The sequence below is a fragment of the Atheta coriaria genome, unplaced genomic scaffold (assembly GCF_025399875.1).
Source record: "Atheta coriaria isolate IRGN ID8LTWV9N9 unplaced genomic scaffold, Caltech_Dcor_3.1 hic_scaffold_9_pilon, whole genome shotgun sequence".
NCBI lineage: Eukaryota > Metazoa > Arthropoda > Insecta > Coleoptera > Staphylinidae > Dalotia > Dalotia coriaria.
In genome coordinates, this window is record NW_027045451.1 from 4,199,900 (window position 1) to 4,220,426 (window position 20,527).

General features: G+C 37.2%; 2 protein-coding genes across 6 annotated transcripts; one reads left to right on the forward strand and one right to left on the reverse strand.

Moving 5' to 3' along the window:
* The first annotated feature begins 4,254 nt into the window (after positions 1–4,254).
* Positions 4,255–19,008, forward strand: LOC135798536 (regulator of G-protein signaling loco-like). 5 transcript variants are annotated; one of them, XM_065311394.1, is made up of 7 exons: positions 4,255–4,640; positions 4,698–5,701; positions 16,266–16,370; positions 16,427–16,981; positions 17,373–17,567; positions 17,631–18,014; positions 18,076–19,008. In XM_065311394.1, the coding sequence occupies exons 1-7, from the start codon at positions 4,280–4,282 to the stop codon at positions 18,685–18,687; spliced, it is 3,216 nt and encodes a 1,071-aa protein (XP_065167466.1). In that variant the 5' UTR covers positions 4,255–4,279; the 3' UTR covers positions 18,688–19,008. The 5 variants fall into 5 exon arrangements, with proteins under 5 accessions (XP_065167466.1, XP_065167468.1, XP_065167469.1 ...); XM_065311396.1 differs by lacking the exon at positions 4,255–4,640 and adding an exon at positions 15,720–15,867 and having other exon boundaries at positions 5,527–5,701; XM_065311397.1 differs by lacking the exons at positions 4,255–4,640; positions 4,698–5,701 and adding exons at positions 7,614–8,501; positions 15,720–15,867.
* Positions 18,752–20,211, reverse strand: LOC135799822 (large ribosomal subunit protein mL45-like). The gene is made up of 2 exons (XM_065313034.1): positions 20,186–20,211; positions 18,752–20,021 (listed from the first exon to the last, which is right to left on the reverse strand). The coding sequence occupies exons 1-2, from the start codon at positions 20,209–20,211 to the stop codon at positions 19,064–19,066; spliced, it is 984 nt and encodes a 327-aa protein (XP_065169106.1). The 3' UTR covers positions 18,752–19,063.
* Between the last annotated feature and the right edge of the window lie 316 nt (positions 20,212–20,527).

A 20,527-nucleotide genomic window follows, 5' to 3' on the forward strand; every position in this document is an offset into this window, starting at 1 on the left:
AAACTGCATGTCATCGGAAGAAACTAGCGAGAAGCATATACCAAAGTACCTGCAGAGAAGAATCTATTTTCAACGACGCCGCCAGCCGAAAATCGTCCACTGCGAAAACGAACGGCGTCCGAATTGTAAATAAGAGCATATAATAGTTGCGGAGCATTTAACAAAACTAAAAAACGGCGCGAACGAATAGTTAACAATCGAAACTAAAAGAAACACTACTAGTATAAATCCGTGCGGGGAGTGAACACAAAACGAAGGATAGATAACGAGATAGATAACGTTAATATGCAATCAAATTCCATTAATTAAGATTACACAGATTGCACTTCGAAAACAAATACGCAAAAAAACGACCAATAATGTATTAATTAAACAACTACAGTGAAATGTGAGATTGAAAATACTAGGCGGGTCGATTCCTAAAACACTTAAACACACTTCAAAGTGCAAAACCATTTGACCAAAACCTAATGGTTTAGATATATTTTTAAAATCGGTTGAGAAGGCAATTTACAGATACATTCCAGTAAACGTGAACACGTTGCCGCTGCAAGTTGATCAACTGCACGCAATAAAACAATGTTACCAAGCATTAAATTTAATTAATTTAATAAACATTACAGAGGGGAGCAACGTTATCGAATCCTCTGATAATTTAAGTAGATTTTACGACGCCGGGAGCGAGATAGAAATGTGTAAATGTGAGGACATGCATTTGTCGTCGACACCAAAAAAACAAAATGGACACGATAGGGGAGTAACAATTTGTACATAACAACCAAGATGCGTACCTGAACAAGTATTGTAACACACCACATAAAAAAAAAGCAACACGAAACTGTTATTTTCACAGCCCTAGTCCAACGTACGAAAACATTTGGCCACGCTGTTTAAATCTCAAAGAACTAATGAATTAAGCACATCTAGTAATATATCGAAAGGGTGGTTATCGAGTGTGAATGTTTGTGAACCGTGTGAGATGATGCTCGACACGAAACCAAAGTCGAGCGCAATGTGAGAGAGTATATATATTATATTTATATCTGTGATTTGTGAAATTAACCACACATAACTTGCATCCGATACAACAAGCAGACGAAGCTGGATGTAATGCAAAACAAAAGAAACTAAATAGTGTAAAACCAAAATATTGTAACATACACACAAACAAACAATTTATTATTGTGCAAACAAGAGAAATTTATGAAGCTAACAAAGAGAAAACATATATTAAAGAACTTGTAACAGCGTACATATGTTAAACAACGCCAAAATGTTACAGTTGTTACTATAACAATCTAGATGCGGCGTTCAAGATGGCGCCGAGTAGGTAACAAACAAATGTAAAAAGAATGCGAACACAGCATTGTTAGGGTGATTTTTAGATGATGCGACGGAAGCGGAATGCGTCTATCTCAATGTGGAGACGGAATCAAAAAACAAAAACACATAAAATAACGAATAATATTAAACGCGACCTCGCGTCGCAATTGCCTGTGATTAATATCGTGGAGAAAGGATGATGAAAATAGTTTATAAATAGCGAGCCGGCGAAGATAGAAATTTATGCAAGCGGAGTGCACATGCGTTGCAGAAACAAACAACAACGTGAATACCTCACATTAACTTACGAGATACTTACATATTGCATACACCAAAATGTAAATTTTTACTTTTTAGAACACGAATCTGATGAGATAAATCATTACTAGCAAGAGAGAACTTTAAAGCAAACAGAAAACAAGATGGCGAACATAGAAATCGACAATAAACATAACTTTGGCTCTTGGTATAAACTAAAAATTAAACAAACAGCATGAAGACGGCATTTTTATGAAGTAAATATATTTTAATCTGTATGTTGCGATGAGTTGTGTTTTTCAAAATGGCGTTTTTGTTTAACTTTAAGAAAAATGATCAAAAAATCTAAAAGAATTTATTGAATGTTTAAAAATCGAAAAACAAATATATTCAAAGTATATTATTCGAGCTGAAAGCTCGAAATTTCAAATATTGCTATAAACAAATATGAAAAACAAAAAAGCAAAGAAAGAAAAATATATAATACATATTGTAATATAATATTAAACATATAAAATGCATATTATTATATATCTATTCTATAAAATATAATGATATAGTATATTCTGTTTGGTAAATGTAGAAAAAAAAGCACTTATTGCATAAGAAACAGTACTTTTGCAAGAAGTACATAATATTTATATGATTGTGAAGAAAACAAAAACAACTTGTATGTGTATTTAATTGTATTTAAATGGCATGCACGTTTATATCATGCAATTGTGCGCATATGTGGAGATATTTTTATTGTAATCCAACATTGTAAGCCATGTTCAAGTGGAATCGATTCCTTCAAACGATCGATTATCGTTAGGTCTATAGAATTTCTTTTGTAGATTTTTAGTATTAGCCAAACACATGGTGAGAAAAGTTAATTTCAAGTCTTTGTATGAAGCGAAAATATTTTTGTATCTGTTGTATTAAGTTTATTTGTTTTGGCTTATTGAGTCAATCATGCCAATCAGGGAATCAGGGTGTTAGTTGTTAGGTTCTGTAGATTTGTGACGTTTATTTACGCCCGGCCCCTGATACATTTGCTCATTTTAGTTCGGTTTAGTTTAGTTATGTTTAATTTGCGTTTGGATTAGTTTGAAGAATATTAAGCGGAGGAAATTTTATGAATATATTTAAAAACTAACTTTAGGATACACTTATGTGTTACATGATAATGTGCACTTGCAGAAAGTGAAACAGCTGTTATTCTCAGCTATTAACTTTGTAATCACAAATGTTAGGTGTATTACATGTGAAATGATTACAAAAAGGACACTTTAATGAGATTATGAAATGCCACAGAAGCAATACTCCGTACGAATTCAAGAAAACAAAACTCCAAACAATCGAAGCAATTGATTTCCGCGAAATTGTTCTTTTTATGCACGAAGTTTTAAACTTAAAATATTGAATGAAGAGGAAAACTAAATTCATGAAGCACTAAACATGATTTATAAAAAACAAGTGAAATTTAAATGAATATTGACCAATTACAAGTTTATCTGTAGAATGCAGAAATGTGAAAAGTGAAAATTGATTCTAGAAACGAAAAAATACCAAACAAATCACTTGTTAAACCATTGAACAGAAATGATAGCTTAGCTACATAGATTACAAATATTGCTATTAATTATATTTATTATTATAACATTTATTGTTACGATAATAAAGATATTTGCCCATTGTAAACCGAATAAACGGATTAATTTCAATGGTAAAATAACAAGAAACGAGAAAATCTGTATTAGTGTTTAGCGGGTTGCATACTTTGAAAGTTTACAGTTGAATTTAAACGGTCCGCATTCCAAGCGTGCGTCGGGTGGGTCAATCCTACTCATACGTCACCTACGTTGTACGCAACAAACCAATGTACAAAACAAAGACAGAACATAAAACCAACCGAAAATTGAAATCACTGGTGACGTCGACGCGCAGTTAGCACGGTCTGTTTTGTTTCGTTCCGTTCGTTTATTTCGCGTGCGTGTTTTGTTTTGTATTCGCATTATCTCGTGCGGTTCGTTTATCAGCCGCGGGTGTAAACAAAAGCGCATCGTTCGCCATGCATCCAAATCGCCGCCGTAAGAAACGGCCCAACTACGGCCTTCGCACTGTTGAAGTCGCACGCGGCCCCAACGGCTTCGGTTTCACCATCTCCGGCCAGCAACCCTGCATTCTTTCCTGCATTGTGGCGCACTCCCCGGCGGACGTAGCAGGTCTACGCGCCGGAGACTGTCTCATCAGCGTCAACGGTATTTCCGTATCGAAAATCGCACATGATGCAGTCGTGAATCTCATCGGTAAAGCAATGGGCCCCATCCGGATGACCATAGCGTGTGCAGAACATTACTACTCTGACAGTTCCGATGAAGAATTGAATATGAATCGGGTAGTAACCACGAGAAAACACAAACCCAGGGTGCACAAAACGCAATCACATCCGAATCATAACACACACAACAATAATCTCAACACATCGGATCGCCGACGCAAGAAGGACTTCGAAGAAGTACCAGATGGTGCTTTTTCTGCACAAGTTTGTAATCCAATGGAGGATGAAGGTGGACCTATAGAGTATAAAGCTATTGTTGGATATTTAGGCACTATTGAAATGCCTAAACAATTACCACCGAATTCACGCCTTCAAACAGTGAATTCTTGCATTAAAAAGTTAAGACAAGAAAAACGTAAACCAACTGCTGTTTTAATGACTGTTTTACCGACTTGTTTAACACTCAAGAATGCAGTCAATCATATCCTGGCCATATATCCAACAAATAGGGTAGTTTACATTAGTACAACAGCCGATAAAGAATCTCGATACTTCGGGCTTGTTACGAGTGCGGTTTGTGATAGAAGTTTGGAAAATGTACAAAAAAAGTGTGAAACTTCATATCTTAACTTATGGGATGAGCGAGGAAAGTGCAACACGGATCAAGAGAAGAGTGAGGTGGAAATTTCGAATAGTTGTCATGTTTTTGTTACGGATCCCAAAATCATTGAGCATGGGGTGCATGCAACAAAAGCGGAAGGATTTCGAATTGTTTGCACGCGTGATGTCATTACTGGTAAATATTTCCAAGATGACAACCAAGTATACATAACTAATATTTTTATATTTTCAGGGTATTGTTTGGAATTTCCTCGAAATGCTCTCTACATTGTATCTTTAGTACAAAATATGTACCGTTTACAAAGCCCAGTTGTAAACCAAGACGATCCAGTAGCGAATTCACCGCAACCTTCAGCATCGAGTAATTCCGACTCTGGAATAGGTTTCCGCGATGATTGTGGTACAGTCAGTGACAGAATCCTCCTCGTTGAATTCCCAGTCGCTCATTCAAGCAATCTCAACATGCAACCGAACAATTCAAGTCGTCCTGTAAATATAATCGCGTCAAATATTAATATTGACAATCTAGAGAACATCGCACCTAATTCTCCCAGTAAAACTGCGGCTACATCTCTGCCATCATGCTCGAATCTAAACAATGTGCGTGCCATGCCAGCAAAGACTCACATAAATAACATACGTGCGTGTATCAAGGACGAAAATCTTTTGATTAAGAATTCGTTAAGTTCTGAAGAAACATTTATTACTACTGCCACACCTCCATCTACGTCAAATTTAAAAGTACAACCATTTTTAAGCAAGCAAAATAATGACATAATGAGTCCTGATAAAGATAAAATTAAATTAACAGAAGAACTTGTAGAAGAATTGATGGATGAGCCTTATTCCGAGCGTGCTGTAGATGTGAACTTTGATGTGTTTCATGGATCAATCGATAATATATCATTACACAGCTCGAAGAGTCTTGATGTGGACGTTTTTAAGAAACCACAGAGCGCTAAGAAGAAGAAAAAACTATGGCATATCGGTGCTGGGAGTTGCGATAACTTAGGCAGCGTAGGAAAACATACAAGTTCTGATTATGAGTACAAATTATCGCCGAAAGTTTACAGAGATGATGGAAAAACCCATGAGGGTGACAGGAGAAAGGTCCGACGTAGTATTAGTGAAGATTTCGGTGGAAGTTTAAAGGATCTGACGCTGTTTGGAAGGAAATTGGTAGCCCTGGCGCAGAGCGAGCCGGATGTCAGGACAGAACATTTTGATTTACAAGAGGTAAGTCAGATTTTTATCTTTTTTTCTAATCAGCTTTATGTAGGGTTTTGAATAGTGGTTAGTGCACGTGGTAGAATTGAAAAAAAAGAATGGGAATTCAATGCATACTAACATGACAAATGTATTTATCTGATGCGGCGAACAATGTGATATAATCACGTGTGAAGTGTGATGGAACAAGTGACCTCGTTCATGTTGTTTTGTACATTTTTTTATGCGGGGATTGGTTCAATTTCGGTTTGAATCAATTCATGTGTCTATAGGAACAATGATTGTTATGTGGTGATATGTTTACATCAACAACAATGGCGGTGTTCTGCAACAAAACATAATAATACTGTTACAGAAAAAACTGTCTGCTCTTTTATGTCACAAAAATTAATTATTTGATGTTTGCGGTGTTTTTGTTGCTCAGTCAACATCCAATTTTCGTGGAATTGGAGTTATTTGCTTAGATGAACATGATTTTTCGCTTACGTTACATCAACACACATTTTAGTAATATTAGAAATGAATATTATAAAAAATATACAACAAAGCATGCAAAACAACAACACCAGCAATTACTAATTACGAGTGTTTCTGGTACGTAATTTACATGTGAGGTCAGAATGATGCCACCCACATACTATAATTTCTAGCGGTTTATTCCTGAATGCTTGAATCTTGCTAGTTGCGCGGCGTATGTGCGTGTAATCATTGTTAATATTAGGCTGTGAACACATAAATAACGATCGACGAATATGACTCGAGTGTGAGAAGTAATATTTAAGCAGATATTCGATACGAAAATGGAAAGATAGAGTGAAACAGCATGTTGTATCATTTGTGAAGATTTAAAATACACATAGGTGTATTTAACTTGTAAACGTTCACGACTTGTCGGCACTTTGAAGTCTGTAGTTACGTTGGTAGATTGGTATCTGTATCTACTTTTAAGTACCAGCCTACATTTTTTTTCTTTTGAAGAGTTTTCGTAGGAAATATCGAGTTGTTGACAAAATAGACAACATTATGGCCAACCATAATGTGACTGCCCCAAGAGGAGTCCTAGAGCGACTGGACTGCTGGAACCATGACTGTTTGACTTGAAGGGGTGCTTAGCACTGTGGTTGCTGCGGATTACCCTTTTATAAGTGCCAGCGACCTGCGCAAAGTGGTGCTGAAAATATTAGGAGTGGGGGAAGTTGCGCAGGAATAATCGGTTGAGCGCAGTGAGGTCTTACTCGTTGGGTATACCTTTGCTCTACCCCCCACTACTTTTTTCGGGTAGTCAGCAGGTACAAAAGGCGAGCGTTCTGCGAGGACAGTGCTCAGTCGTGCCTGAGTTCTCGCAGGTCTCTAGGTTCCTCTCTACTCTCTACTTAAAGGTTTTAGATTTTGATGGTGTTTAGGGTCTACTCCGCCACAAATTAGGATAAAATTGTATTACGACGATTTAAAAAATAATTTATTAAATGATGATTTAATTCATTAATATAGGAAAAGTATGCTATGATGAATTAAACCTTCATATTTATCTAAATTCTGTACCAACGCACATAATTTTAAATATTTCTTGCCTTTTAAAACACTCACTTTTTTAGTCGTAATATTATTACTATCTTAAATAATTTCGAATAGAACGAGTTTTAAGTCTTAGATTGGCATTATGACATATAAGGAATGTAAATTCATCACGATTTTGCCTCGACTTAAATTCCAACCATTTGCAGCGTTTGCCTTGCGTTGTGTCGTTGTGTTATCTATGATTTGGCGGAGAATTTAGATGTCTGGTCTGGTTCCCAGCTTGTTCTTCTCTCCCCTCTCGCCTGTACGCGCAACATTCTCTTCTCTTAACTCTCATGGATCGCGGATTGTTTCGCGTCGTTCACGTGCTTTGTTGCGTGTATGGTTCGCAAACCCGAAGTCACATTCCCGCGAATCGCGCGATCCACACTCTCTTCTCCTAGCTGTACGCCGCTTCGCATCGACGTTAACATAACAGACATCAAAACAACACAACAACCAAAGCACCAAACCAGTGCGTTATGAGCTGTCGGCGTGAACGCACTTGGTCTTCGGCGCCGCGCCGCCGCACGGGATTTCCTCACGACTCAGACTTAACACACGATTTGTTTAATCACTAAACTAAAATATTCGCGCGTTAAACTTTACCGTATCCGCTCTTAACGTCAGTCAGAACGTGATAAATAAGTGCAATGTGCGATATTTCAACGAACGCTATCAAAACTTTGCGGCATTGTGTGCAATAAATTCACGGAATTAAATTAAATAAGGATTCGCGGATTGAGTTGTTATAATAAACATCGCCTCTGTTTCGTGCGTCGAATAAAAATGTTCGATTCGATTGTCGAGAGCGAGGCTGCGATGCTGGAGCGTCGATGTTTGTTTTTGGTGCGTCGCGACCTCGTTGGCGTTGTTTAATTCGTTCAATTGGAATATTGAAGCGGGTGTAGCTGATTCAGCTTAGTGCGCCTCCGACCGCCGGTTTAATACGAAGGGAATCGTCGCGTTGTTTTAATTTATTGCGTGTGCGGTCGTCACCTATAACGAATCATCGTTATTCGTCATTAGTTGCTTTTACTGGACATTACTTGTCGTGCTCTGTACATAATTGATAAGAAAGATTCAGTGTATTGGATAGTATTTAATGTGAAAGTGTGCTTAGTCAGAGTTAGACAAATAGTGAAAAAATAGAATATACATTTTCCGTTTATTATTGTGGTTGTACTTTTTGGAAATATGCGTGGTTGAAATTTTTGGATTTTTCGAAGTGATAAAACATGGAAATATGCCCGTAAGTCATTAATTACTTTAAATATTTGTACTTTTATCTGTTTTTCTTTATTTTGTTTTTTACACACTTAAATATCTCATTTCTTTGTAGGTACAATTTTTGCTTAAAATTAGTATATTTAACTTTTAATTAAGTTAATAGGTGGCAACTGATTTCAAGTATTTTGATTAAAATTGACTTTTGTTAAAAAAGTAATCAATTAATGACTATACTTACATTTGCAATATAAGTATTGTATGATTCAGTTTATTTAATCAAAGAATGCCGAAATTTGCGCTTTGAATATTTGGTTTATTTAGGAATTTTCATGAAAAAAAAAACATTCATTGATGAACAAAAGGTTACAATGTTTATCAGCTGATAAAAGAAAAAATATATCCAAATATTATGTATATTATTTGACTGCCTGATTGATTTATCACTCTGAAGTTATTTGGAAAAAAAGTGCGAATTTATTGGAAAAACCTGCATTGTGACCTTCGGAAATAACAAAGAATCCCCAAACATTTCAATTCAACACGTACCAATGACGCCACATGATATTATAGCTCTTTCATTGATAAAAAAAGAATTTGAATTTAAACAAACGTGGTTTATATTATAAACAATCTCTTTAATATAATAACGAACCGCTCCCAAACAGTTAAAGCTACTTATAATTAATGTATGATGTTTTAAGTTCTATTTTAATAATTCGTAATAAAAATTAATTTCTAACGCGGAAAGATGCAACTTTCACCGACGAATTTATGCATAACGATTCAATATTAACATGCGAAGCACAGAAAGCTTTGCATCTACCGCACAGGAAAATCGCATGATGAGTGAAATGTTCGCTACATTCACATTTCAAGCAAATGTAAATTGTATAGGAAAACATAAGCAACAAACGCATGTCTTCCTCCACATCTTCTTCATCTTTGAAAGTACGCAATGCCGACGAAGATAGATTACTACAGATTACACTCTCATGCGAGAGTGTGGTGTATGTGTACAACAACTACAAATGTAAAACAACATTCGAACATTGAGAATGAGAACGCGAACGACGATTGTGCGCTAAAATGATGTTATTGCTAGAAAATCGAGCACACATGAACAGATGGCAGAAGATGATGGAACAAAAATGAGTTAAAAGGAAGGACGCCAAATTGGTTTCGTGTTATTACCAGCCTTTTGTTTCTGATTTCACACGAAAGCAAACGCAAACGAAGACGAGTAGAATCATTGTTCATGTTCATAACTTTGTTATGCAGAACGCCGGATTATTATAATAATTTCATATAATTAAATTTGATTAAGAAAATTGTATCTCAATTCTTCACTATACAGAGAAGAGCATTATTAAATCTTAATCAGGTTACCTAGTTAACTTTGTGCTCTATTAATTTTAAAATATTATCTTTTCAACTGAAATTTTATCTCGCATATTTTATCTTAGATAAAATACTTATTTTCGTACGAAAATTGATAAATGAATCAATTTTTTTAAATGGAATATTTTTATATTTGTTTGTAATCATGTGTAAATATTGATGCTTCGTGAAATCGAAGGCAAGGCGAGCGGAAATTTTGCGCAATTATTCGCCGGCGCTTAATTAACACGCAATTAACGAGCGTAGTAATGTAGGTATATGGTAAAGCAATGGGGTATGTAGTAAATTCACAGCGTGTGTGTGTTGTCGTGTACACTGCACAACGTGTGCGTGCAATGATTGAATGTTTTTGTTTTTGCTTCTTGGTTTCACAGTTTCAAGCTGCTGCTTGGTTAGCGGTAATGGTGGTGAAAATCCAAAGTGAAGTTATTTTTATAATTAAAATTAATTAGACCGTTGCGATGGTTGTAATCATGCAAGTTTTCAACATCATTTCATGGGAATTTGTTCTTACATCAAATTTTAATGTTTTAATTATTAAAAATATAGAGCAAAACTGGGATATTTAGTCAAATAACTGTTTTTCTTCAAAAATAATAATAGTCTTTTAGTGTTCTTAGGAGAAAATTTTAAATTATATATATCTTCAAAGAAGATTTTCATATGAAAAAACTAAATTTACACACTTAAAAATAACTGTTTTAGCAATTTAAATGGCATATTTATTACTTTTGCACATTTTAAAGATGTTATCACAGGTGACATTTAAACTTTTGTTCATTTATAATACGTGCAAGTATGAGTATACAAATAATGCACTCCACACGTGAGTTCTTGAATCTTGAATTATTAAAAATTTAGAAAAAAGATGGAATATTTTATCAGTAGCCAAATAACAATTTTTCTTCAAAGAGTACCTAATACATCTTTATTTATTGTTTTTGGATGAAAACCTTTATATTATATCTTCAAAAAAAAGAATTATTATTTTTTTCTTTTCAAATGCAAATGCCAAGTTTCCACACTTTAAAATGACTCTTTTAGCAATTAAAATGACATATTTATTACTTCAGAACATTTTTAAGATGTTATCACCAGCTGACATTTAAACTTTTGCGCATTTATAATACGTGCCAGTATGACTTCGAGTATGTGCAAATAATGCATTGTTACACAACGAATTGAGATTTATTCGCGCTTTTCCACACGTGAGTTCTCTTGACTCTTTGTTTCGTCAGCACCGCGCCGCCGACCGAACGATAATTCTCGTTGCGTGCACAATCTACATCTCGCGAGACACACCAGGGATACATGAGAAGTTTTTTTTTCTATATAGTACCCGCATTGCTCGTAATGATTGCTATCTTAATGCGACAGTGCCTCAATTAATAAATCTCTTATTGATATATATTTAACGCTGTAAACTCGGCCGAGTCGCTGTATAATGCTCGCTGGTTAGAACACTATTAGACCATAGTAATAAATTCGATAAATGTCACACAATCGCACAATGTTTACGCCGGCGTAACTTAGCATATTCGATAGTTGAAGCAATTAATCAAGTAGAACAAGACAAATAACAATGGATTAATTAATTGATTATATAATAATTTTAATTCACCATTATTATGATTAAGATCATATTATTGTATTGTGTGGGCTTCATTACCAATTAACATTAATAAAAATAAGAATTAACTTGTGACTCAACCGAAAGTTATTCGTTAAAATATGGAATTTCTTTCTTTTCTTCTAGTCAAGTATAATTTATTGCGGCATCTGACAACAAGATAGCCGCAGGAATTGGTTTGTTGAAGTTCACAGCGCGTACTCTTGGGTTTTGATTAAGTTGTTGGCTTTAATTGACTTAAATTTGTTTCAATTGTCAGGGTCATTACGCATTTCATTGTCTCGCGACTAGTCTCTAGTTACAAAGACAAAAGTGAATGTAATGGTCGTAATGAAAGTGCGAGCAAATTGTGCAAAATGTAATTTGTTTTGGTTTTGCTTTAGTACAAGTAAACTAATGTATTATTTGACGTGTTGTGCTTGCTATATCATTGGTAGTATGAAAATAAAATTGCGAAATAAGATTCGTCTTGGTTTAGAATGCAACGGTATCTTGCATATTTGCGCGCATAGAAATATGCACAGAAACACTCCTCCTTCACTTCACGGTAAATTGCATGGAATGCTATTTATACTTACTGCACTTCTGTTAATGGCATTATCTGCGGACCGACAATGCGGCTGCAGCTGTCAGATGTCGGAAAGCTTGTGTTCTTTCGCAAACTAGGTTCGTTTCACAGTACGTATTCTATTCGCTCATAAACGCGGCTGCTCTGACAGCCTGGAAATGAGATGAAACAATTGTTAGCTGGTTGGTATTGACGTCAATTTTCCATTGTTTTGATGTATGTCATTCTATAAATATCTTCGTTATTTCCAAAATTTAGTGCTTTTGATTTAATTGGCTGTGTTTGAATTATTTATGAGTAAATTATGAAATTGTATTGCGAATCGAAAGCGAATTATTTAAAATCCGTGATTTATTCACCTTGCAAATTTATTCCACTCTTGTTTTCTAAATAAATTATTACATAAACAATCGCCCAATTCCCTAATAAGTGCTGTTTGAGGTGGTAATGCTTGATGTTCGGACAATCGAGCGTATGCTTTATTCATTTATTTAAATTCGAATAATTCTTTGATGAAATATTTATGAATTCTTTCTTAATGACCGCGGTGAATGTGTTAATTTATATTTACATTCGAATGATACCCAAAGAATGATGTGAAACTTTCATCAAAATTTGTTTTACATTAATTTACATTTATTATTGTATTGCCAAATGTATGGACGTGACCATCAATTTCAAATTTGGCGCCAAATTCGAATGAAGTTTCCAATTTTTTTCTGTGTAATAACTTATTTCAAATTTTGAAAACAATGAACTTGCAGTGATTGAGTGATTCTTAAAATGTTATTATTAGCTCCTTGCTTCCAAATTGTAATTCCATAGCGTTCTGCAACGAGTAAAATGCGGTTTCCGGTCGCCATATCCATTTATTTGTTTTGTGCTCGGATTTGGGCATGAAAAACAAATCAATTCGTACTTTTTTGGCGAACAATGTCTGGTTTTTCGAAATCATTTGTTTATAATCGTTGGTAAAAACCACGTCCGGGTTCAATTCGTCATAACTCATTCACATTTTACTTCATTTTTTACTGCGTAAAATCTACTCCCTTTTATTTTGACATTTTATCATTATTTACATTTTGATTTTATTCAAGCAAGTAACTGATGCGCATTTCGATACTTAAACTTTGGGAATATTTAAATATTTAGACGAAGAATATCTGTGGCGATAAGTAACTGCTGACGCAAAGCATATTTTGCATGCTTCTCACGCAATCAATTTAATCAAATACAAATATTTGTAAGCGATATAGATTAAAGTGTAATATGTAGCAATTTTTTAAAAAATGTACAGGTATTTTCTTAACTAATAATAATGCACAGTCACTTCAATTTCTCATAAATAATAATAAATAATAATTTTACTAATTTCAAGTACGATTATATTCAGTAAAAACTTGAAAGCGTTCTCTTCGTACAAGTTAAAAATAGAAAAATTATTGACGCATGATCCCCAGCAATACACATGATTGTTCCCAATCTGTCTCACTGTATTTACTTCACTTTACTTCGTTTACTTCGCATGACTACGTGTTTATTCGATTATTCGAAACGAATCGCACGCGCGCGAGGTTGCCGACATAAAAAAATATAACGCATTGTTGCTCAATTTCAGCGGCGTGTTGGTCGATGAAATGACTTTTAATTCAATCCTGGCTGTTCATCTGTGCACTCAACACAATGGGATTACTTTTGTGTATTTCTTCGCGTACACGTCCGCATAACTCCGGTGTCTATTTCTAGCAGATTATTATAAGAATGATGCTTGGACGTCAGCACCGGTTGAATGCGGGATCTCGTTGCGTATCATTTCGTCTCATTGTACGCTAATCGAACGGATCGGAACGTTTAATGAACGTGAGAGGCATACATGAAACATACCAGCAGAGATACATCTGCTTGTAGTGAGTGCAGGAGGAGAGTGCATGCGTGCACTAATTGATTAAATCAATTAAGACTAATCAACATTTCCTTTCAACATTTTGTGTGGGGAAATAGCATGCAGAACACTGCATTTTTGCTGATTTCAAGTTTATTTCCTTGTTTTTACGTTTTAAAATAGCCGCGAAATATTTGTCCGTTAAAAAATCGTTACTACAGGTGTCCAACAGCACAGCAAGTGTATTGATGAATTCACCTGTTGCGACACCCTTAATAAGTCTACAAGTCACCTGCGCATGCGCTTAACTTATAAATTAAACGAGGGGAAGCTTTTATTTCACGTGCTCAACATTGTAACGGCTGTGAGACAGTCTCAGCCTTCTTAAACGGGGAATTTAATGCACTTGCCGTTGTGACTCGCAGGCGGTTTTTAACGTACAAGTGCAGCGCACCGCGACGACCAACCGAGAGTGAAACACATGCCATTACACGCAGCATAGTAAGCTTGTTGCTTACGATGTGTGCGGTTGTAGTTATTGTCGGTTCCGCGTTTGCAAACAGTTGTGGTTTAGTCTTCCAGTGTGCATGACACAGTCGCGATGTACAAAAAGCTTTAATTTATTGATTAAACAGTGAACTTTTATCAAAAAGTTTTTTTTGTGAATTTTAAAGTGCCATATTTTGATTTAGAAGTGTTGAAATATAAAAAAGAATCAATAAAAAGCCATGATATTTCGGTGAGTTTTGTGTACGATCCTGCGTATCGAAACGATGTTGAAATGTTTACAATAATATTAATGTTGATGTTACACAAGTTGCACACGAGCGTGCGCGCTGTGCGCACAATTTGATAGAAAGTTTACATTTCTGCGAGCGTTCGCAATAATTCACTAGATATTCAATTTTATAAGCGCTTCGACGCACTAAAAACCTAACGAAATTTAGTCCAGCCCAGTCATTCTGCGTGCGTACGCGTTAAAAACCCATTGTAAAGTGTTTTTTTGTTTTTAAATTATCGTAAAACCGCAGTCGCACAAGTTGTAATCTCATTGCGACTAGAGTGATTATCGCACATTTCCGAACGAGTGCGGAACTCGCAAGATAAGCCGGAGAATTCGTGGCGATTATAGTGTGTTCAAAGTTGTTGAGTGAATGTTGCCGAGAGATCATTTGATTCATTTTTCATTCGTGATTCACAACGTCGACACGGCGCCGGGCGCTGCGGATGAGTCGCGCCTTGCTATTCGAAAAGGGATAACTACGACTACATAACTCAATGTCATTTAATCGTCGGCGGTTTACTTGTAGTTCAGTATGATTCAGGCTTCTGGCAAATCTAGACGCGGTGTGGTATTTACGTGAGTTTCTTGTGCGTAGAGTTTTTATACGTTCGGAGCGTGTTATGAACTGTTTCGGGGGTGGTTTGACGCGACAGCGCAGCTTTATGCGGCCGTATGCTAGTTTGCGTGGTATCCGAAATGTGCGCAAACACAATTGTGACACTCGTGTAAGTAAAACCAGTGGAGAAATTGGTATTTCTACTAAAGATTATACTCGTTAAATGATCGTTAGGGGTAATAGAAGAAGCTAAGCCTTCTTGGAAACGGTTGAAAGTGACAATTTTATTGTAAAACGTGAAGCTTGTGTAACTAAACAAAATTAACTGCTTTTAACTGGCTGTTTCCTGACTGTACCCTGATTCAATTTTAATTTTCCCTATTGCTTCATGGTGGTTTTTGTTTTTCTGTGTCTGCGTACAGAGAAGGCGCAGAGCTTGGGCAGGGGCTGGTGGTGGCGTTGCGGCCTCCGTTTCGGCGGCTCAACAACTCATTCCGGCGCATTGGTTCGCAGCGTCTTGCACGCAATAATCGACCCAAGTCGGTGGCGGCATTGGACGGCGACTCGAAGGTATACAATTCACACTTGAAACACAGCACACCGCAACTGATCGCACTATGCAAATATAACATAATCGGATGATGACGATGATATGAACGACGTGCATGATTCGATTCAACCTTTGATATTCGAGGAATTGTGACGTGAGAAAAGGGGACACAAAGCATGACTCACATTGTCTCCTTCTCTAAACCTGCACGTGTTTTGTTTATTAACGTCAAACGTGCAAATATTGTGTGAATATTTTGTTGGATGTGTAGTAGTGAGGGGATTTCCATGTAGAATTAACACTTTAGCTGCTTTTTTGTGTGAAATCTTGGTTCTTTTGTTTTTGTTGTTTGTTGACCGGCTGGTTTGTGTTTGTTTTCATTGGCGTTTATTTACATTGGGTTTCTGTTTGTTCACAGTGCGAGGATAATTGCATAGTCAAGGCGTGCGGAGATGGTCCAGCGGCGTGGGCGACTTCCTTCGAGGAATTACTCAAATGTCCTGCGGGATTACACACATTTGCTGTAGGTTTTTCAAGAAAAAATCTGAAAAGTGTGTCTAATAAGTTTTGTTATTGTAGGAGTTTCTAAAAAAAGAATTCAGCGCTGAAAACATCTATTTCTGGACAGCATGCGAACGCTTCCGCAAAATCACCTCCACTCCGGAGCGTGTGGCCGAAGCGCAACGCATCTTCCACCAACACTTGCGACTCGGCGCCGGCGAAGCGGTCAACATAGACTCCAAAGCTCGCCAATGCGCCGAACAAAACCTGCACAATGTCAACGCAACTATTTTTGCCGCCGCGCAGAAACAGATTTTCAACCTAATGAAATTCGACAGCTATACGCGTTTTCTCAAATCCGATTTGTACAAGCAGTGCCTTGCCGGCAAGGGTGAAGATTACAAACTGGATCCGAATTTGAATCTGCAAATCACCTCGGCGAAACCCAAGCGTTCTCTCTCTAACGCTGAAGATCGCCGCCGGAAATCACTGCTTCCTTGGCATCGGAAAAATCGTTCCAAGTCGAAGGAGTGCGGTGATGAGCCCAAACCACTCCAACACGATGTGAACGAAAATTTCAGCAGCAGTAAATCGTCACTGACGTCGTTGGACATTGGAATATCATCTAATAGTGTAAGAAAACAGCGTGCACGTAGTACATATACACCGACTAACAATGAACATGATAATCATGGATTGAAAACTAACACTCTTCCAACCATAACTGAAATAACAAGCAATGATCATGCTTTACCCACGAAACAAGGAGAAGTTAAATCTTTAAAAGAAATTTTGTTGAGAGCTATTTCAAAAGAGAAAAGAAAAAAACTGGAGAAACGTTTCAGCAGTATTAGCATTTGACTTTAATATAATAAAACACACATTAACACTAATGCACACATTTCATATTTCCTGTCCTTATCACATATTTATTTATTTATTCCCTGTTTTTTTATTATATAATCACTTGTGATAAACGATGCGATTGCATTGAATTGAATGTGACGTATGATGTTGCTTGCAGGATATAAGTAAGGTGAACGATGAGCGAATTGCGAACGGCAGACACCCGCTATGTCGCATCAAGCTCACCAATGGCGCGTCCACAATGACGCAACTCAAACAGGACGAGACAATCGAGGATTTAGTCACCAGGTTGCTCGAGAAGCGAGGCATTGTCTACTCTGCGTTTGCTGTTTACACAAATAAAGAAACCAAGGTAATCTTTATCATTCTTCAAACAACCGGCGTCCAAGAATCATGTTTGATTATCAATTTGCAGGCTTTAAATATAAGCGAATCGGCGTTAAAACTAGCTGGATGTGAGGTGGACATTGAGCAACGCGTTTGCTTTAAACTCAATTTGCCCAATAAGAAGGTCATTGCTGTCAAGTCGAAAAGCACTAAACTGTTAGTCGAAGTACTGCGCCCCATCCTAGAAAAATACTCCTACATCTTGGAACAAGTCACAGTTTCGTTCAACAATGAACCAGCCAACATACACCTTCAGGTCACCTCCTTTGACAATGAAAGAATAATTGTGCAATTGAAGGAAGCGCCGAAAATTGAAACGCCCTCTACTTTGGAAGAAATCACCAATCGAGTGTATGAAGATATCCTGCAGGAAAAGTCTGAAGTAAAAAAGGCTCACACTGAGTCAGTCAAAGTAAGTTTTTCAGTGAACATATTTTGACTGATATAATTTATTAATCAAATATTTATTATAGAGTGAAGACTGGGGTTCCGAACACAGCTCCAATATGGTGGGGCGTTTCATGAAGCGCGACTCTGAACGTAATAGGAAGAAGAAACTCTCAGGGAGGTCGAAACTGAATTCTGCCTCGACACACAGCAGTATTGAAGATATTGTCGCTGATGAAAATCCTTTCGCTAAGAAACCTCTCATCGCTAAGCTCAAAGTAGGTGTCATGCTACAGAACACCTCGGAGAGCGAGGATTTATACGAAGGCCTTAATCGGGCACAGCGTGGCCGACTGGACGATCAACGAGGCACGAAGATCAATTACACTATGCCGGACTTTCTTAAGAACGAGCGCCTCGTTGGTGCCAGACATGCGACACAAATCATACCGGCGAAACCAGAGCGTACGAATAACGTGTCTGTCACCGCTAAGAATCTCAAGCTCGAGCTACATTCAGACTATGAGAATCAGAATAACGTCAATGGCGCATTGAGTCTGTCGTCACCTTTTAAATGTATACCTGTACCTGATCATACTCCTAGTGAGCGAGTCCCTAGTGCATGTAATGTTGTTAGAGTAGAGCCGCCGCCGCTCCCGCCTAAGCCGAAAATCGTGCCAATAAAGCCCTCCAATTGAAGGTGCGCGATAATATTGTTGTGCACAAAAAGAATGTTCCTACTTGGAGCAACCAACTAGTAGCTTTGTGTAATGACGTGAGATTTTTATTTGATTTGACTAGTAGATTGAAGTTGCCTCCGGTGACAAAATGGCGACTACCAAAATGTATTTTATATGAGAGCAAGATAAATTATTATTTTATATAAAAATTAACGCTAATAACTAATATATGTGTTAGTAGATTTACTTACCAAAAACCAAAAGAGAGTAGCGACATCCGAAACATTGTGTTATTTTGCTTAAATAACAATATAACAAAAGCGGTGATCCTTGTACAAACTCTTATATTCTCAAATTATTCTATTATTCAAAACTATCTACAAACAATATAAGTTTACTGCGCCGGCGCGGCGATTTCCTTGATCTTCTCTTTCTTAACCCCATCTTCTAAAGCCTCGACTTTCTCTGGTGTCTCAGTAACCGGTGCTACAATTTTCTTGTAAGTCGTCTCTGATGGTTCGCGCGGTGGCATCCAATCCGGGATAATCTTATAGTGAACTCTCCACTTGCCGTACTCGTTTGCCAAGTGTTTCTCGAATACCACGTATTCCAGAACATCCTTTGCCAGAATCTCGCTACCGTGCATCAACCGACCGAATCGATCGTAAATCGCCAGCATTTGCTGTGTGTGGAAACGAACAGTAAGTTGAGCAAAGACATTCTCTTTGCTGACAATATCAGTGCATCTAGCATGAACCACTCGAGGCAGTTCAATATTCTTCAAGTGTTTCCATCTGATTGTTTTTCCCTTTGAGTTGTGAACAACTTCAGGGTATGCTCTCTCAGTGACATAGTCAATAATATTATCAATGTCACCATTTTCTGCAAGACACTCATGTGACTTGATGTATATTGCTTCAGCTTGCTTGCAGAATTCCGGCGTGTCAAAATCTTCATCAAACGTGCGTATCTTTCTAATTGCCATCATAGTTTTTGTCTTTTTCTCAAGAAATTGTATGGACTGTTTGGCACCTTGTACACTGATTGGCGAAACTTTTCCATCACCTTCAGGAGGCACATATGCCTCAAATACACCACCAGTTGAACTCAGAAAGAATGGTCTTTCCAGCCATGGACGTGGTGGTAATAAGCCTTGTTCTTTGAGTTTGGATCGGGTCTGTTCCTCTGTTAGATCGTCCCATTTTTCATTGAAGTCCGGAAGGTCTACTTTGATAACCTTTTGACGGCGGAGTTGCTTCCACTTGGGATTCCAGTGTTTTGTGCGGCGGTATCGAACCTGATCATGTTTGACTGATGTTTGAAGAGCAGGCAAGCAAACCCTTGGGTGACTCCTGAAGTATAATTACTGATTAATTTGTTTTGAACACAACTTACACTTTCTTATCGAATGCCCGTGGGTCGTCGTTGCCATTCCCTTACGCCGCACGTTGTCACGTCTTAGTTTAGTTGTGATTGCAGGTAACGGCGGGCCGCTTTGCGTATATATTGCTTTTACCTGCGGAGTCCATGCTGCAGGCACATTGTCTTATAGGGAACTGTCGCATCGTTGCTTGCGCTATCGATGGATTGCAGCCAGTTTCGTGCCGGTCGCTGGCGTATTTAGACGTACGTATTTCGCGCGACTCGTCTCGTTTTATCGGACTATTATTTTCTAAATTTACATTGTATTCGGTCATCAATTGACTATTTAGTTGTAACATGTATCTGCAATGTTTTAAAATACATAATTTTTATATGTTTGCGATTGATGTTTACATCCCAATTGCATATTGTTGCCATGATGTTTTCCGTCATTAGGAGGTCCCCTCGTACTTGAGTAAGTACCTTGCGCTACTCA